General features: G+C 50.6%; 1 protein-coding gene across 1 annotated transcript; it reads right to left on the bottom strand.

The window, feature by feature from the left end:
- Positions 1-650: 650 nt before the first annotated feature.
- Positions 651-16534, bottom strand: heatr5a (HEAT repeat containing 5a; the record flags this gene model as incomplete). Its single annotated transcript, XM_080480830.1, has 40 exons — positions 651-1920; positions 1992-2145; positions 2474-2576; positions 2850-2957; positions 3682-3833; positions 3952-4146; positions 4219-4302; positions 4397-4498; positions 6147-6320; positions 6476-6623; positions 6767-6894; positions 6986-7120; positions 7198-7302; positions 7401-7632; positions 7731-7910; positions 7987-8055; positions 8401-8579; positions 8659-8898; positions 9005-9178; positions 9544-9688; positions 10264-10433; positions 10695-10884; positions 10953-11112; positions 11203-11393; positions 11471-11576; positions 12251-12417; positions 12490-12659; positions 12790-12899; positions 13056-13155; positions 13250-13402; positions 13513-13624; positions 13894-14144; positions 14265-14420; positions 14630-14879; positions 14962-15125; positions 15220-15397; positions 15645-15794; positions 15899-16007; positions 16112-16323; positions 16409-16534. The coding sequence occupies 40 exons, from the start codon at positions 16532-16534 to the stop codon at positions 1764-1766; spliced, it is 6189 nt and encodes a 2062-aa protein (XP_080336956.1). The 3' UTR covers positions 651-1763.
- Between the last annotated feature and the right edge of the window lie 977 nt (positions 16535-17511).

The following is a 17511-nucleotide window of genomic DNA, read 5'->3' as shown; positions in this document are numbered from 1 at the left end:
ACCCCCACCCCTTCTCCACCTCAACAATTAATCATGTTATACCCCAGTGGTTATTTGTGTGTGTGTGTGTGTGTGTGTGTGTGTGTGTGTGTGTGTGTGTGTGTGTGTGTGTGTGTGTGTGTATATATATATATATAGCTTATTAAGTATTGATATATTTTAAACAATTATATAGGTCAAGTTGTTGCTCTACTTTCTTATATCTATTACTGATATATGATTTAAAAAGCTTAAAAAGCTTTTTAAACTAGCCGGTGCTTTGTTCCATTTCATTCTCTAGGCAGGTTCATAATTTACCCCCTTGTTATACTCATCTTTATCGGTGTTGTTCTAGCATATTGTATTTTGAAGTGTAGTTTTCCCTTTCTTTTTCTGCAGCCCTATTGGAAGTGCACCTTTGCTTGCTATATTAATCACTTGGACAGTTTTGAGTTGGAAGAGATATGAGCGTTTTAAATCTGGTGTTTTGAAGAATAATCCATTTGTGTGTTCAGAAGTGATGTCTCTAATAGTGAGGAACAATCCCAGAATATTTACACCAGCTAACAACAGCCTATTACAATTCTATAAAGTTGTCTTTTTTTCTAATTATGTTTGACCATTTCAAGCTTCAGTAAATTCCTCTAGAACTCAGGAAAGGAAACCAGACTCTGCATTTCAACGAGACTTTTATTGACTTCACGGTGTTAGAAACAAACACACACAGTGTGCACACTGGCGTGAGTTTTAGTGTTGTAGACGACGCAAACATTCACAGTGTGATTGTGTCATGTTGTGAAACTAAAGTGCTGAAATGTGCCTCATAGGCCACCGTACATCCCCAAACTTTAAATCTAACATTCGAAGCCTTCAGGAGTGTGGCCAGAACACTGTTTACCTTTATTTACTGAGCAAACCCCCCCCTGTTAAAGGGCCACCAGTAGTGTGTAGCGTGTATTTCTCTCTGCTGTGCAGGAGTCACAACAACATGTGCATGTTCAGATGAGTGTTAAATATTCTGAAAGTATCACACGTGGTTTAGATATGCAAAACAAAAAGACACAAACCATCTAAAATATGATTAAAATGATTAACAATGAAAAGATACTGAAACAAACAAAATAGAAATGATTACAGAGTGAGACTAAAAGAGGAAGAAAAGTGAAAAGATGCTGAAATACTGAAAGATGAATGTAAGTGAGAAAGAGAAGAGCTGCTTTATACAAAGAGTCTTCTTGTGGTTTTTTTCGTCAGCTGATGCCCCTCGTGACCTTCAACACCCCCAGAGGAGGTTCCTGGACCTCAGGGTGTGATCCAGTGACTCGGCGTTGCTTCTGAGCGTCACAAAAGACGGGCTGGAAATGACTCAAAGTGATGAAACCAAGGGTGAATCTTCAGTTCCGAATGAAACTCATCCAGACGTCTGATTGGCTACGACCTCTCCAGGTAAAAAACTCCACCAGGAGCAGCTCCGACAGAAAAATGATTGATTGTTGACAAGAAAGAGTGATGCTCTTTGATTGTAGAGCCCTGACGTTAGTGAACGCACCGCGATGATTGAGGGACAGTGAATGCACCACTATGATTGAGGGACAGTGAAATGCACCACTATGATTGAGGGACAGTGAATGCACCACTATGATTGAGGGACAGTGAACGCATCACTATGATTGAGGGACAGTGAACGCATCACAGTGTTTGTCCGGTTGAAGGTGAACGCACCGCAGTGATTGTTTGAGGGACAGTGAATGCACCGCTGTGTTCATGGTGTCTAATCAGACGCCTCAAAGGAAGTTGGTCTTGAGCGTGATGCTCGGAGACGACTTGGCGGCGGTGCGGGAGGCCGGGGAAGCGGCGCCGGGCTTGCCGTCGCCGTTCTGCTGGTTTTTGACGGCGGCTTCTAGTCGAGACTTCAGGTGAGGAGCCGACGTCAGGAGAGACCTGCGAGAGGAGAACAACCAATCAGAGCTCGCTCGGAGCGTCACGCCGCACAAACACGTATCCATGGTTACCTGAAGGCCGCCGGGTGCTGCGGGCCGAGACGCATCAGCTCCCTGAGCGCCGCCTCGTGGAGGGAGCGGGACGCGGTGGGGGCAGAGCTAAGTGTGTTTTCATCCAGGAGGAAGGAGATGAGGAGCGGGAGGAGGACGGCCAACAGGTGAGGACCTGCAGGAGGAACACACACACACACACACACACACACACACACACACACACACACACACACACACACACACACACACACACACACACACACACACACACACACACACACACACACACACACACACACACACACACACACACACACCTCATTAACTCGCCACACATTCATTAATCAATAAATAATAGTAATATAAATACACAGTCTAGGTGTGTGTGTGTGTGTTGCAGGGACCAGTAAATGTCTTCACCTTCGTAAAATGTCTCAGCCTATTAAAAAAACATTTTTAAACTGTTTTTACTCTCTCTCCCTCCCCCATATCTTACTCACGCTGACACTCGGAGGCGGCCTGAATCAAAACCTCCAGAGCTCGAACGCCGTCCAGCACGCTGTGAAGCTCCTCTGCAGTCTGAGGACGCAGACGCTCCACCTGCTGAGACACACACACACACACACACACACACACACACACACACACACACACACACACACACACACACACACACACACACACACACACACACACACACACACACACACACACACACACACACACACACACACACACACACACACACACACACACACACACACACACACACACACACGTCTGTATAACAGCTTGTTGCAGCATCACAGGACAGAGTCGGTGTGTTTGAGGAGTGGAGGACAGTGAAGTCTGATGTTTTTCTGTGTGTTTCAGTACCTGCAGGAATCGAACCAGCGGCGGGCCGAGTGCCTGGATGTATGGCACAGCGAGGGTGGGCGGAGCCTGAAAGACGGACGCCAGCAGCTGGTGGCAGCGACTCACCACCTGCAGCAGAGGACAGAGTTTTCTGATGGAAGTCAGTCGACGAGAAAACAGTCGTCATGTTTCTAAACTCTAAACTCCACATAATTCCAGGTTGCAGGAGTCATTTCAGGTCAAGTCGGGTACTCTGTGGATTTCCTGATATTGTTTTGACATGATTAGATAATTTGTTGTTGGGATTTATGGACAAAAACAAGCAGAAGTGCTAAAGTGCTTTCAGTACCCATTAAGCTTTGTCACATGTATTTTATTAAAATTTTACATGACAGAATCAGACAAAGTCGGGTGTAAAATCCTTAAGAGTCAAACAATCACATAACATCCCAACAACATACATTTAGGTTTTAGACTCTGATGTGACAAAATGTGGAAGAGTTCACAGGATTAATGCGAGTGTGTAAAATCTGAAAATGTCGGACAACTTTTCTCATCATTTAAAAATATATTGACAACATGACACCACCGCTATGTACTTTTATTTCATTCTGCATCTTTAGGTGATATTATGTACGTTTGTTTTTGTGTTAATAAATATTGGAGGATTTCGGAGTTGTGAGAGGAAACCAACCTGTAACGCGCACGCACGCACGCACGCACGCACGCACGCACGCACGCACGCACGCACGCACGCACGCACGCACGCACCCACCCACCCACCCACCCACACACCCACACACCCACACACCCACACACCCACACACCCACACACACACACACACACACTGACCAGTGGGTCTTTGTCCTCCATGCAGGCGGTGAAGCGCTGCAGGCTGAGTGTGTGCAGCGGCTCCACCATGCAGACGTCCGGCCCGGCAGACAGCAGGAAGACGGTGAGAGCGGTGAGGAGGCTGACCTGATCCACAGCGACACCACACACTGCTACACCCACACACACACACAAACACAAACACACACACACACACAGTTAACAGTTAAAGTGTTTGAGGTTATTTAGCAGGTTATTGATGGGACTGTACCGCCTCGGGTGTGAGCGTACCCGTGTCCCACAGCGTGAACAGAGTGTGCAGAGCAGATCTCAGCAGCAGCTTCCAGGCTCCTCGGCTCTTCTCCTGCCGACTCATCGGGCACGTCAGGACCAACTTTAGAGCCTGGAGGACCGCCGGGACCACCGGGCCCGGGGCAGACACGCTCCCAGAACTGACCACACCCCCTGGACTCACAGCTGGGGCTGCTGGGTGATGAAACCAGGTTACCACAGGAGTGTGTGTGTGTGTGTGTGTGTGTGGGTGTATATATAAGTTACCTGCGTTTGAGGTGGGCAGGTAAACCAGCTCTCTGAGGACTCCCAGCAGCAGGTAGAGGACAGTGGGAAGGATGGACACGCTGCCTGCAAACAAACACACACACCGTCAATCCAATCAGCCAATTACAGATGATCACACTATATTCCGACCAATCACAGATGGCGATGTTGCTCCCACCTTCAGGGGAGCAGACGGACGGCAGCTCAGAGAGGACACACAGAGCAGAGACGACTAGACCAGCGTCAGAGTCGCTGAGAGTCCTCGCTGCAGCCAAAGGACCTGGACACACAAACACAATACACACACACACACATAGGAGAGAAAACATTCGTTTGTTTTGATTCCAGAACAAAACATTAAAAAACTTTAAACCACATTACACTTAAAAAAGCCTGGTTGATGGACCATGATTGGTTCGCGCTCGTCGAACAGGAGCTATACTGTACAACACTGACCCCAAATGGTCATTAGTGGTATTACTCTGTTTACTACACATCCGTAAGGTCCCTGGAAATGAACTAAATTACAACATAATGAACAAAGGACAGACAGAAGGCTCTGTCTGCATTCTGGTTCTTCTAGACCTGACTGCTGCATTCGACACCGTGGACCACAGCATCTTGGTGTCCCGGCTGCAGCACCTGGTGGGCATCCGTGGTACTGCTCTGGCCTGGTTTAAATCCTATCTGGCAGACAGAACCATGTGTGTTAGCCTTGCTGGCTCTGAATCCTCCTCTGCTCCTCTCACATATGGGGTTCCACAAGGCTCAATTCTAGGGCCCCTGCTTTTTTCCCTGTACCTTCTCCCACTGGGCTCTGTGCTCAGGAGACACGGCATCTCTTTTCACTGTTATGCGGACGACAGCCAGATTTATGTCCCACTTAATAAGAAAGATGCCCCCTCACTGTCTCCTCTCCTGTCATGCCTTGAGGACATTAAAACCTGGATGGCTTTTAACTTTTTAAGTTTTAATGAAAACAAAACTGAGGTGATGGTGTTCGGGCCCAGAGGCTCCTGTAAACCCGCTCTTTTTGACCTGGGTCCCCTGGCTCCACATGTGAAGCCAGTGGTTTTGAACCTAGGTTTTAGAATGGACAGTGATTTTAAATTTGACTCTCAGATTAGGGCAGTGGTAAAGTCCAGCTTCTTCCACCTCAGAAGGCTTGCAAAGGTAAAGACCATTCTGGCACAGCAGCACTTTGAAACAGTAATCCATGCTTTTATTACATCCCGGCTGGATTACTGTAACGCACTTTATGTTGGAGTCAGCCAGTCCTCCCTCGCTCGTCTCCAGTTAGTCCAGAACGCTGCAGCCCGCCTTCTAACTGGAGCACGTAAGAGGGAGCACATAACACCTGTTCTGGCGTCTCTCCACTGGCTGCCTGTGCATTTTAGAATTCGTTTTAAGATTCTTTTATTTGTTTTTAAATCTCTGAATGGTCTTGCCCCGCCCTACCTCTCTGAGCTGCTCCACCCCTACACCCCTGCTCGGTGCCTCTGGTCAGCTGATCAGCTTCTTCTGGAGGTACCGAGGTCCAAACGAAAGCTCAGAGGGGACAGGGCCTTTTCTGTTGCAAGCCCCTCTGTTGTGGAATGAGCTACCACTGCCCGTCAGACAATCCTCCTCACTGTCCACTTTTAAAACTAATCTTAAAACCCACTTTTATTCCTTGGCTTTTAACCATGTTTGAGACTCTGTCCCTGGTTTTATTGTTGCCAATCTATTGTTTGTTTATTGTATTTCACTGTTTTTACTCTTTACTGTACTTTTTTATTTTACTCTTTTATTGGAAAGCACACACACACACAACTCAGCCACAACTGTTTTAAAGTGCTGTATAAATAAAGCTGACTTGACTTGACTTGACTGTCTGAGTATTTAGCGTCGAACATATTTGGTCTTTTCATCTTCCGCTTCCTCCTCACCTGTCGAACTGCTCCCGGACAGTTTGGGGCTAAGTTGTGGGATTTTGCGGAGCAGCACACAGAGGCAGACCTCCAGCGCTCCGAACACCAGCGAGTGACCGGGAATCAAACCGCCCGTGTCCCGTCCCTCCCCAAACTCAGGCACCGTCTCTTTCTCTGCCGCGCCGTCGTCCACTGGGGAAAAAGACAAAAGAATTCTGCTTTTAAAGACAAACTCAATGAAAATAGATGAACAGATGAGGAGCAGAAAAAAGAAACAAGCTGAAGATGCCAAACGTGAGTTTAAGAACATGGGCCGGGGAGTGTCGTACTTCCCAGTGTGTGTTCACCTTCGGCACTGTGGCGTTTCTCTCTGACGAGCTCCTGAGCCGCCGTCACGATCTGCCGCAGTAAATCCAACACGGCGAGCTGAACGCAGGCCGACTCTCTGGTAACCATCAACCTGTGGAGGACGCTGAGGAGCTCCACACTCAGAGCCTGAGGACCCCCCACAACACACACACACACACACACACACACACACACCTCAGTGACCCCCACTTCACAGACACAACAAACTACCGACAATAATTTAAAAGGTTCCTTAATCCTGGTAAGACTCAAATATCCAGTTCTCTCACCTGGTCGTTTCCGATCCTGGCTCGGGGCCAGGGGATGTCGAGGAGCTCCTGCAGAGCTCTGAGACAGGACATGATGTTCTCCATCTGGTCCTCAGAGTGAGGAGAACACAGGAACTTCACGCTGATCCCTAAAACACAGAGAAGAGTAGAGGAGGAGCTCAATGTATCCATGGTTACACGCAGAGGATGAGGAGTGTTCTTCTCCGAGCCGCCCCTCACCCAGAATCAGGTTCAGCCTCTCCGTGTTCACGTCCTCAGGACTTTTGGCTCCGCCCACAGAGCTGCTGCGACCCATGGAGGTGGGTGTGACCGGTCTGGACAAGTTAGCAGGCGAGTCGTCTGATGTCAAAAAGCCTAAACACACACACTCGCATTGAAGTGTCATACATGTTCCAGGGTCTCAGTGAGGAGGAGTGAGGAGGAGCACTGACCTGTGCTGTGGAGCCAGAGGGAGGTGGCGTGGAGGATGGGAGCCCAGGAGGAGGAGTAATGAGCTGTGGCCTGGTTGGAGGTCTCTGCAGTGTAGAAGGATCCTCCTGCAGGAGAAGAAAAAGTCACATTAGGTGAGTTCTTTTAAACTCCTCCACATGATGACACAAACTCCTCCTCCTCGTCCTCCTCCTCCTCCTCCCACCTTCTGCGGGGAGCTGGAGGGACTGGTCCTCCTGAGGGAGCGTCAGCAGGGCGTAGTCCTGCAGCGCCGCCAGCCACAGACGGCTCAGCGTCAACACATCTGATTGGACCAGCTTAAGAAGGCCCGCCCCTCCGGAACCAGGACCCTCATTAGTGGGGGAGGAGCCGGAGAGTTCTGACAGCTTATCAGAACCCTCCTTCATCTTGCCCCGCTGCACGGCCACAATGTACACCTGGAACGGACCAATCAGAAACATCCTCATCATCATGATGTCATTGAACGCATCGCAGCCTTAAAGAAAATGAAAACATGAATCTCGCAGGTTCTCACCTCAGCCCAGGCTTTGAGCACAGCCAATGTTTCCATGGTCGTGGCGGCCTCGTTGTACAGCTGTGCAGACATGTCCCGCCCACTCTGGACTTTAGCCAATGACGAGGCAAGAAGCTGGTGGATGCGCCGCAGGTCGCGCAAATCGCTGACTACGCCGCTAGCGATCCACGCGCTGCACACCTGTAGAAGAGAGGGGGCAGAGTCAGAGATGGTTTGGTCTATAGGGGGATGGACGGGGGGGGGGAGCCTTGCTCACTTGGCAGGCCTTGGCCGTGATGTCCGGAGGAGCGTCTGCGGCAAAGGCGGGTCTGAGAGCCGCTCCCACCTGCAGGTCCGAACACAGAGAGGCAGCCACAGTGAGCTCGGGGAGGAAACAGCTTATAAAAACAACACCACGTACGGCGTGTCAGTATCATCCAAGAATATGACAAGAATCATTTTAGTTGGCTTGTTTTAAAAGTTATTTACTCATTTTAAGTCTTCACTTTACAGTATAATCTTAATTCTTGAGTTAAAAATCTTATTTCAAGATTTCTTATCATGTAAAAATTCACCTGCGTCCTGGACAAATAATTTCACTAGTTTTAAGTAATTTTGTTCTCAAATTTAGTGTTTACATCTTATACGTGTGCTCCCTTTTCTGCAGTGTGTGTGTCTGGTGTATCCTTACGTTGGCCTGGTACTGCTCAAGGATCACGTGTCCGGGGAATTCAGGTTCGGGGACGTCTGAGAAGCGCCTGATGATGACCAGCAGCGTCTGCAGTCCGGCCAATCGCAGCGGCTCGCTGTGGTCCGTCGCCGCCATGAATGCCATCCGAACCAGGTCGCCAAGGTGGAGCACCAGGAAATCTGAGGGGAAATGGGGATGAGGTCAGACACCCGGCAGCAGACGTCGAGATGGCGGCGGCGGCGGTGGCGAGTTTCTTACCGGCGGACTCGTGCAGCCGGCGCTCCTGAGCCAACGCCATGTCGAAGTGAGCCGGGTCGGCATTCTCGCACTGCTCGATGATGCGGCACACGCACTCCACCGCGAAGCGCCGGGTGGTCCAGCGCAGCGCCGTGAACGGACCGCTGGACTCCAGACGGGCCGTGAACACCGAGGAGTCGTCATCCCGGCCGGCGTCCGCCTCCTCCTCTTCTCGAGAAGCCTCCCCCGAAGCGCCACCATCTGGACATAGGAGGGAAGTGTAACATACAGTAGAGTTCTGGCTGAAAATACTGGATTCTCTCAGCCAGAGACCCCCAGACTGATGCGGTGGGTTTCAGTGATTCACCTGTGGTTGCAGACAGGACATCTTTGCACAGTTTGAGCCAGTGGCCGAGTCTGTTGCTGGACGCCAGCATGTGGACAAGCGTCTCCTGGATGTCGGTCCTCAGACCCGGGTCGGACTCCCGGTCCAGCAGAGCGAACAGAGCTCCCTCCAGTCCCACCTCCTTTATGGTGACGTCTGCAGAGAGAGCAGAGGGCGTCTCAATTCTACCTCACAAGTCACGAAACACTCGACTTTATCCCCACAGCTTCATTATGGGCCGTTTAAAATGTGTCTTCAATGTCTTAATGGGTTTTCAATCAGAAAAATAAATAAACTCATAATATAGTCAAGAATTCAACTGCTGGTGGGACTGGATAGAAGTAATCCCCATTATCACTGTAATTAAACTGAATCCAGGGAACCGCATCAACTAAAGTGTCCTTAAAGAGGTGAAAACTGTCAGGATTTTCTTTTTCTGATCGTTGAGTCACAGTGACGCTGAAGTTGTTTTTCCAATATCGGATTTGAAGCATTTTATTTTGTATTTGTGAGTGTCTCACCAAGCTGTGTATTGTCTCGTCTGGGCAGGTCTTTGACCAGAGTGACGGCGTGTTCAGCGACCTCCAGCGCCTCCCGCTGGACGAGCTGCCGCAGACACGCAACCACTGCACGCCGCAGACAAAGGAAGGAGCTACACAGGTTACCCTGTAACACACACACACATGAATTAACCTTTTGCACATTTGTAAGTTTTAAGAAAATATAGATGTATTCATATATTTATTCTCCTCTCCAATGAGTCTGATTTCAATTGTTTCATGATCACACTTATTAAAATATGAACTCCACTTCAATCTGTTATCATAAAGATTACATCTCAGCTGCTAATTTAATCATGACTAGAATATTTAATGTAGGAGTTTTTGTCCATTTTATGTTGGAGTTTAGAGACATGAAATTGATATGAAACAGACACAAGAGACAAGGATGCAGCTGACTGCAGTCACAAACTCTCTCTGAAGATGTGTTGTCCGACTGTGGGCTGTACAGAAGACACACACACACACACACACACACACACACACACACACACACACACACACACACACACACACACACACACACACACACACACACACACACACACACACACACACACACACACACACACACACACACACACACACACACACACACACACACACACACACACACACACACACACACACACACACACACACACACACATACACACACACACACACACACCGAATACTCACACACAGAGCCGGGACCAGGTCTGTCAGGATGACATGATGAGGGCAGAACATGTGCAGCTGCTGCAGACAGGAGACTGAGCGAGCCTGAACCTCACAGTCTGGACCCGTCCACATCACACCGCACCCAACCAGACAGCTGGAGCGCAACGCCGCCACTGAGGCGCCATCACCTGCGCGCGCACACACACACACACACACACACACACACAGATTTCATATTCATAAATAAAAAATTTCATATTTATGAATAAACTGATGGTGTAGCAGCGAGAAGTGTGCAGATAAACAACAGCATTGTATCATTAAATTAAAGCGTTTATTCTTCCCAATTCTGATTGAAACTGGCTGACACACAATAACTAGATTTGTATCTGTATTTAACCTGGGTTCTATCTGCTTTCTCATTGGTTACTCTGATTCGGGGGCCCTACCCTGCAGGTCGGGGCCCAGGCAGGTGATGAGGCCATTCAAGCAGCGTCCCAGGCTGTGGTGCACCTCTGGGTGGGTGGGTGGAGTCGACAGTAGCAGGCGCAGCACCAGTGTGAAGGATGGCTCGGCGTGACTCCGATACAGACCGCCGGATAGGTCTATGACCAGCGACAGGCTGTGGAGAGACCAGGTCTGGACAGACACAGACAGAGTGGGTGACGGAATCTGGGGGGGGGGAGGGTTTACAGGCAGGTACATACCTGGACCTCAGGCGAGGTGCTGTCCTGGCACAGGGTGAACAGGACTCCCAGGCAGGTGGACAGGTGCTGAGCTGAGCTGATCCCTCCAGTGTAGCGATGCAGTGCCCCCAGAGCTAGAGCGTAGCCGCTGCGAGACGCCGCGTCACGAGCCGTCTTCAGCCTGAACACAACCAACAACGTTAGGAAGCTATACAGGCGGGGGTAACAAGGGGTGGGATAGCGGATGGAGGAGCCGTATGAAGCCGCTCACCTCTCAAAGCACAGCAGTGACACAGAGACGGTGAATCCAGGGTCTCCCACCACCTGAACCAGACGAGCCAGACCTTCAGCGGCAAGGCAGCGCAACAGAGGACCGCCGCTCTCCAGCGCCCCCGACAGGAGGGACAGAGCCGGGCCGCGGACTTCCTCAGGCCCCAGAAAGCCTCGGACAGAGCCCTGGTGCTGAGGAGAGACCAGAGGTCAAAGGTCAACGTGATTCTGACAGACTTCCCACAATGTCTGTGCGTAGGGTGCAGTACCTTCAGCACACTGCAGAGGGCAGCACACACACGAGTCTGGACCGTCTGCTGCCGTTGACCTTTGAACTGCTTCACAGATTCCACAAACTGCTCCACAATCTTCACTCTGACAAACACACACACACACTCAGTCAGCCTCACGTAGGCGTTTGACCTGTGATCGCTGCTTGAAATGTTTAAAATATTTGACATTTCAACATAAACAGGACCTGTTGCTTACGATGAGCCTGGCAAATGGAGCGACTGCACTCGATAATTCACGTATGCAGACGATGGTGTAGTAAATGTTTATAAATGTACACATTGTTAAATTGTAAAGATCGAGCAGTGCAAACACTCCGAATCCTCCTTCGTGATTGTCGATCATCTACTCACACACGCAGAAATAATGGCGATTGTGGAGGAAAGTTTGGTATTTCCTGTAAACATGGAGTCAAAAATCTGAGTGATGACGTTTCACTGTGGAAGCTGTTTTTTAAAAGTTCACTTTTCAGTGAATCCAAACACTGTTTACATGTAAACAGACAAACAAGAAACAAAACAAGTTTCCTGTTGTTGTCACTCGAAAACATTATTTTGACTAATTCAATCAGGGTGTAGTTCATTTGTTCTCGTTGAGGTCAATTGGTTTAAATGTCTGAGAATGACGATGTACAACTTAATTGTTGGTTAAGTTGTTGTGGTTAACTTTTACTCATCACATTCTAGTGACTCTGGATAAACTGTACCGTTTATCTTGGACTGTTTCATATCAACTCGTTAGTGCAGCAGGCCTGTTACCTCTGAGCGGAGATGATGTGGGGGAACAGAGCTCCGAACAGTCGGACGGCGGCGGCAGTCAGGGCGACCGGAGGAGGAAGGGGAGCGGGAGTTTCCTCGCCGGCGTCACACAGACTGAAGGCATCGTGGTCGAGAGAGGCTCCGCCCACACTGCTGCTGCTGTGGAGCTGAAACACAAACACCTTCAGTCGCCCGTCGCCACCTCACCGCGGCTCCCAGCGGCGGGGGCAGAGCCTCACCTGCTCCTCGATGTATTGGTGGTCGGTGTGGTGGAGGGCGGGGCCGACCAGTGGTAGGTCTTCACAGTTACAGAGTGGGGGCAGCAACGTGAGCTCGGAGCAGGGCTGGTTCAGGTTGTCCTGACCCGACAGATCCGACACCAGCTGGTTCATCACCAAGCCAAAACTCTCTGCAGGACGAAAACACAACAAAGATACAAAGACAAAACAAAACAAGTTGGGAAAATTAAAAAAAAAAACACTTTAGAGAAACTGAAGTCACTGAGCAGAGGATTGTGGGTAAAGTAGAGGTGCTCTCACCTTGGTAGCTTTGAGGAGGAAGCAGAGACAGCAGCTCGTACACTCTCAGTCTGTAGACAACAGACCAGCATCGAACCGGGGAACCGTACGACCCAACCAGAGACGGCAGCCTGCCAAACACGACGACAACATCATGTTACGCCTACAACATCGCAATAATACAACGTTACAGACAATAACACAACAACAAGACAAGATGACAGCGTTACACATACAACAACAAGTTATGCACACAACAATTAAACAACACACACAAAGACACTGACTTAGTGAGTAGAGCCACGGCACAGGCCAATGGCGTGAGAAGGCGGCTGATGATGTCATCAGTTACAAGTTCCTCGCAGTGCAGCAGCAGGTTCTTCATCGCTGTACACACACACACACACACACACACACAGGCAAGTTCAGATGATATCTATTTACACACACACGCACACGCACACAGGTGAATGAAACTGACCGCTCAGCGCCCCGGCGCGTCCTTCCAGCGTAACCTGCCACGTAAAGTAGTCCCCCCGCCGCAGCTCCATGTCCTGCTCCCTGATTGACGCAGGAAACACACAGCGCCACAGGACGAGGAGCCGGGGCAGGTGGTGCTCCACCACAGCCGGGCCTGGAGAGAACGTGTTTCTCGTTTCACTGCTTCTCTTTGATGCCAAGTGATTCTGCTACATTCTGAAAGGTGTCGTGTCTGCAGGGGCGGAGGTGAATGTTGGTTTTTACCCAGAGTGAGGAGCGAGGAGACGAGCAGCCAGCCGGCCTGAGTCCTCTGCAGAGCCATACGACTGTTCTGAGAGGCTGAACGGAGGAGGTCCTCAGCCAGGGCCAACACCTTCTACACACACATACACCAACAATAATGCATGAAAAAACATTTAAAATCATCTTACAAAAAAATAATAATAATTCCAGAAATCAGCGCAGCAACAAGTAAAAAATAAAAGTAGCAATTGTATAAAAACATGGATTTTTTTATAATTAAAAACTAGTAAAAACTATAGAAGCTTGGTTGTTTCTGTGTTTCTGTGTGTGTGTGTGTGTGTGTGTGTGTGTGTGTGTGTGTGTGTGTGTGTGTGTGTGTGTGTGTGTGTATGTGTTACCCACCGTGCCCTTGGTGTGTGGTATTCCCAGGGGGCATTGCTGCACGGCGGCCACCAGGGCAGCGACAGCGGCCCCGTACCCGGCCACAGCCTCGGGGGACGACCTCATGGCCACCAGGCGCTCGGCACAGTGGTCAAGGAGCGGCGAGCACTGTGACGGCATCGCCGTGACGACGCAGCGCAGACACCAAGCCGCGGCCAGCCGGGCAGAGGGGAGGGGGTGGAGGAGGACAGAGACCACCGTGTCCAGGAGGGCTGGAAAAACAAACGACGACGAGCTGTCAGTCAGTGACCTCCACTAGCTCCGCCCCCTAAGAGTGTGCATGTTCTCTCTGAGCATTAATGGACAGGAAATGTAGAAGTATAGATGTGAACCTGTGCCGGTGTCTGCCAGCAGGGGGCCGGCGGTGGAACCCAGCCCCAGAACCAGAGCACCCAGTTCCTGCAGGCAGCAGACCAACACGTGCTGACCGGCTGAGATGTCTGCAGAGGAAACTCTGGAGTCGACATGTCCATCAGTCAGAGCCGCCTCTGTGGAGAGAGAGAGGGGGAGAGAGAGAGAGAGAGAGAGAGAGAGAGAGAGAGAGAGGGGGGGGGGGGGGGGGGGGGGAGTTCCAGAGGATTTAATATACAGTAACTGAAGCCATTTTCAGTCTCTATACTAGTGAATAAGCGCTGGATTCTTGTCGTAACTCGCTCTGTTCTGCTCCTCACAGCTGTGAGTGGCTCTGTGGACTCACCGATGGCTCGCCTGTGTGACGCCACAGTGAGGCAGAGCTGCTTGGCTGCGTTGGTTTGGGCCTTTTCTCCCAGCAGGGAGCCCAGCGTGCTCCTCAGGATGAAGGAGACGCAGGCACGCGTCAGCACGGCGTCCCCCGGCGTCTGCGTCGCCCGACCGTGAGACGCCAGCTCCATCAGCAGCGACAGGAAGGCCGGGAAGTTCACCTCCAACCAGGAGGCACCCAGGGTGGAGATCAACACCACGCAGGCCTGAGGAGGAGACGGAGAGGAGATGAGGAGGAGAAAAAGACGAGACAAGGAAGAGATGAGGAGACATTGAGGAGCTTCCTACCTGTGTGACTCCCACTCGGACCTCCTTGCTGACGGAGCTCGTCCCCTTCAACATGTCTCCGCTGGCTCGCAGGAAGCCGCCGCCCCCCCGTAGGAAGCCCCCCCACAGAAGGTCCATCACCTCCTCCAGGGAGCTCCGACCACGGCCGCCCTGCCTGGGGGCTGCTGGGAAATGAAGAAGATGAGGAGATGTGTGAAAGCGGGAGCTGCATGTTCAAGAAATGTAGAAGCACAAAGAACTACAGAGAAGCAGTTTTACCTGCAGTGTGTGTGTTTGGGGGCTCCACGGCTGCAGCCAGCAGTCTTCCCAGTAGTTTGGAAACAGCCAGCCGGACGCTGACGTTCGATCCCTCCAGAGCTCTGAAGCAGAGCGTGGCCACGTTCTCCAACTCGCTGCTCCACAGGAACGTGGCCTCCCTCTGCAGCTCCAGGAGACACTGAGAGGAGGTGCAGAGAGAAAGAGAAACGTAGAGCTGATGAGGACGCAGTCGATCTGCTCCTCTGATTTCATGACAAATATGAAAGAAACCTGAACTAGAAAAAAGCTAAAATTATGAAACAGATGAGAGTTTCATCTTAAAAAAAAAAGTGCGGATAAGAGCGAAATATGAGTTTACAGATCACCCAAGAAGTTCAAGTCAACAGACAGGAAGTAAGCTGCAGATTCAGACTGCCGGTGGTTACCTTGGCGGCAGCGCAGCGAACAGACATGGAGCGGTCAGTCAGACATGACCTCGCCGCCTTGTAGACGTCACGGTGACACGACGCCGCCGCCACACCCAAACCTCCCAGGATCCTCTGGAGACACAGCATGATCTCATACCGGCCCTGAGACTGAAGAGGAGCAGGAGGATTCAGATAATTAAAGAGTAAATATATTCTGGTATCTGTCTGTATTCTCAAATGTGTGACAGTGACAGCTTCTAAGCTCCGCCCACCTCGGCGCTCTTCATGGCCTTCAGCAGGTGAGTCAGCGTCTCTTTGAAGGAGCCCGCCAGCATCCGACCCAGCTGTTCGTACAGAGCGCCCAAGCACGCCACTGCAGCGCTGAAACACACACAGAGAGGGCTTCAGGTTCGAGCCCAGGTTATGACGATTGAACTCGACACCAGCCATAAGCCCCTCCCCCCCCGGGCGTGGCGCCTACTCACAGTCGGGTGGGGAGTCCCGACGGCGAGTCGTCTTTGCTTCGGATGATGTCATGACACCTGTCCACCATCAGGCTGGAGGGAATCGGGTCTCCCAGGCTGAACAGCAGGGCCATGCAGTCGGACAGCAGCCGGCGCGTCGGCGGGCCGGGAGAGCCAATCAGAACGTCCGACAGCTGGTCAACCAGCCGCCGCTGGTGCTGCCGGACGTCAGCCTGAGAGAGGGACCACCACACAGAATTTAAGAACTTTTTTAATTCTCCTGAACATCACATCAACCCCCCCAGCCACCCCCCTCACCCGCTGAGCGGCCGTCAGGAGCTTCTTCAGGTGACTCAGCCACTCGTAGATAAACTCTGCTCGCTGATGTTCGCTCAGCTGAGCGCACGCCTCCTCGTTCAGGAGGAGGCTGTGAGCACTCTCCATCCTGGAAGCAGCAGGGAGTCCTCCTCTTCCTCCTCTTCCTCCTCCTCCACCTCCTCCTCCTCCTCTCAGGGCGACAGAGCTCCTGAACGAATCCTATGAGAATAAAGCAAACCGTTTATCTGGGATCAGCTGCAGTAAACAAGTAAAAGTTATTAAAGAGCGTCATGGTTTCACACAACGAACAGAGGAGGCAGTGACCCCTGCAGGCCACATGTGGAACAAGCCACTGATGCTGAGCAGGTCCGACCACACACCTGGACTAATCACAGTGAAGGGGGCGGGGCTTGTGATCTACCCACCCTTGGGAATTGAAGTGTGGGAGGGGCCTATCATATAAAACAATCAAATTATAACACATGACCTGAAACAGAGAGATTAATAAATAATGAAAGGATGAAAGGTGAATAAAGAGGAGGGTAAATAACAAACAGAAAAAATGGGTGGCCAACAGATTTCAGAATGACTGAATTGAAGGATGAATGGGTGAAAAATAGATGATGATGGATGAACTGACAGATAGATGCAAAGATGGATGGATGGATGGATAAACAGGGTCCATGTGGAACAGTGTTATATTGTTTCCTGATCAGGATTTAAATGTCTTCAGCTCTTTCAGCCTCTGTTCTCATCACCCCAGAAACCTTTTGAAACGCTCTGTTTGGACTTCCTGAGCCCTTTGTGTGTGTGTGTGTGTGTGTGTGTGTGTGTGTGTGTGTGTGTGTGTGTGTGTGTGTGTGTGTGTGTGTGTGTGTGTGTGTGTGCGTGTGTGTGTGGCGACCTCTCTCTGTTGGCCAACAGTTGGCTCTGGTTTGAGAGAGAGGAAGGAGCTCATCCATTATTCAGCTTTCTCTCCTTCGTTAACACTCAGGCTGCGTTCGCCTCTAAAAATATCTTCTGTCCCTGGAAACATCGCCGGATCAGCTCGTCGTCTGACGCGTCTCCTCAGCAGGTCCACCCATCCTCACAGAAACCATCTG

Source organism: Lipophrys pholis, assembly GCF_963383615.2.
Source record: "Lipophrys pholis genome assembly, chromosome: 14".
NCBI lineage: Eukaryota > Metazoa > Chordata > Actinopteri > Blenniiformes > Blenniidae > Lipophrys > Lipophrys pholis.
The sequence above is the reverse complement of the archived record's forward strand: the minus strand, read 5'-3'. Positions and strand labels throughout refer to the sequence as shown.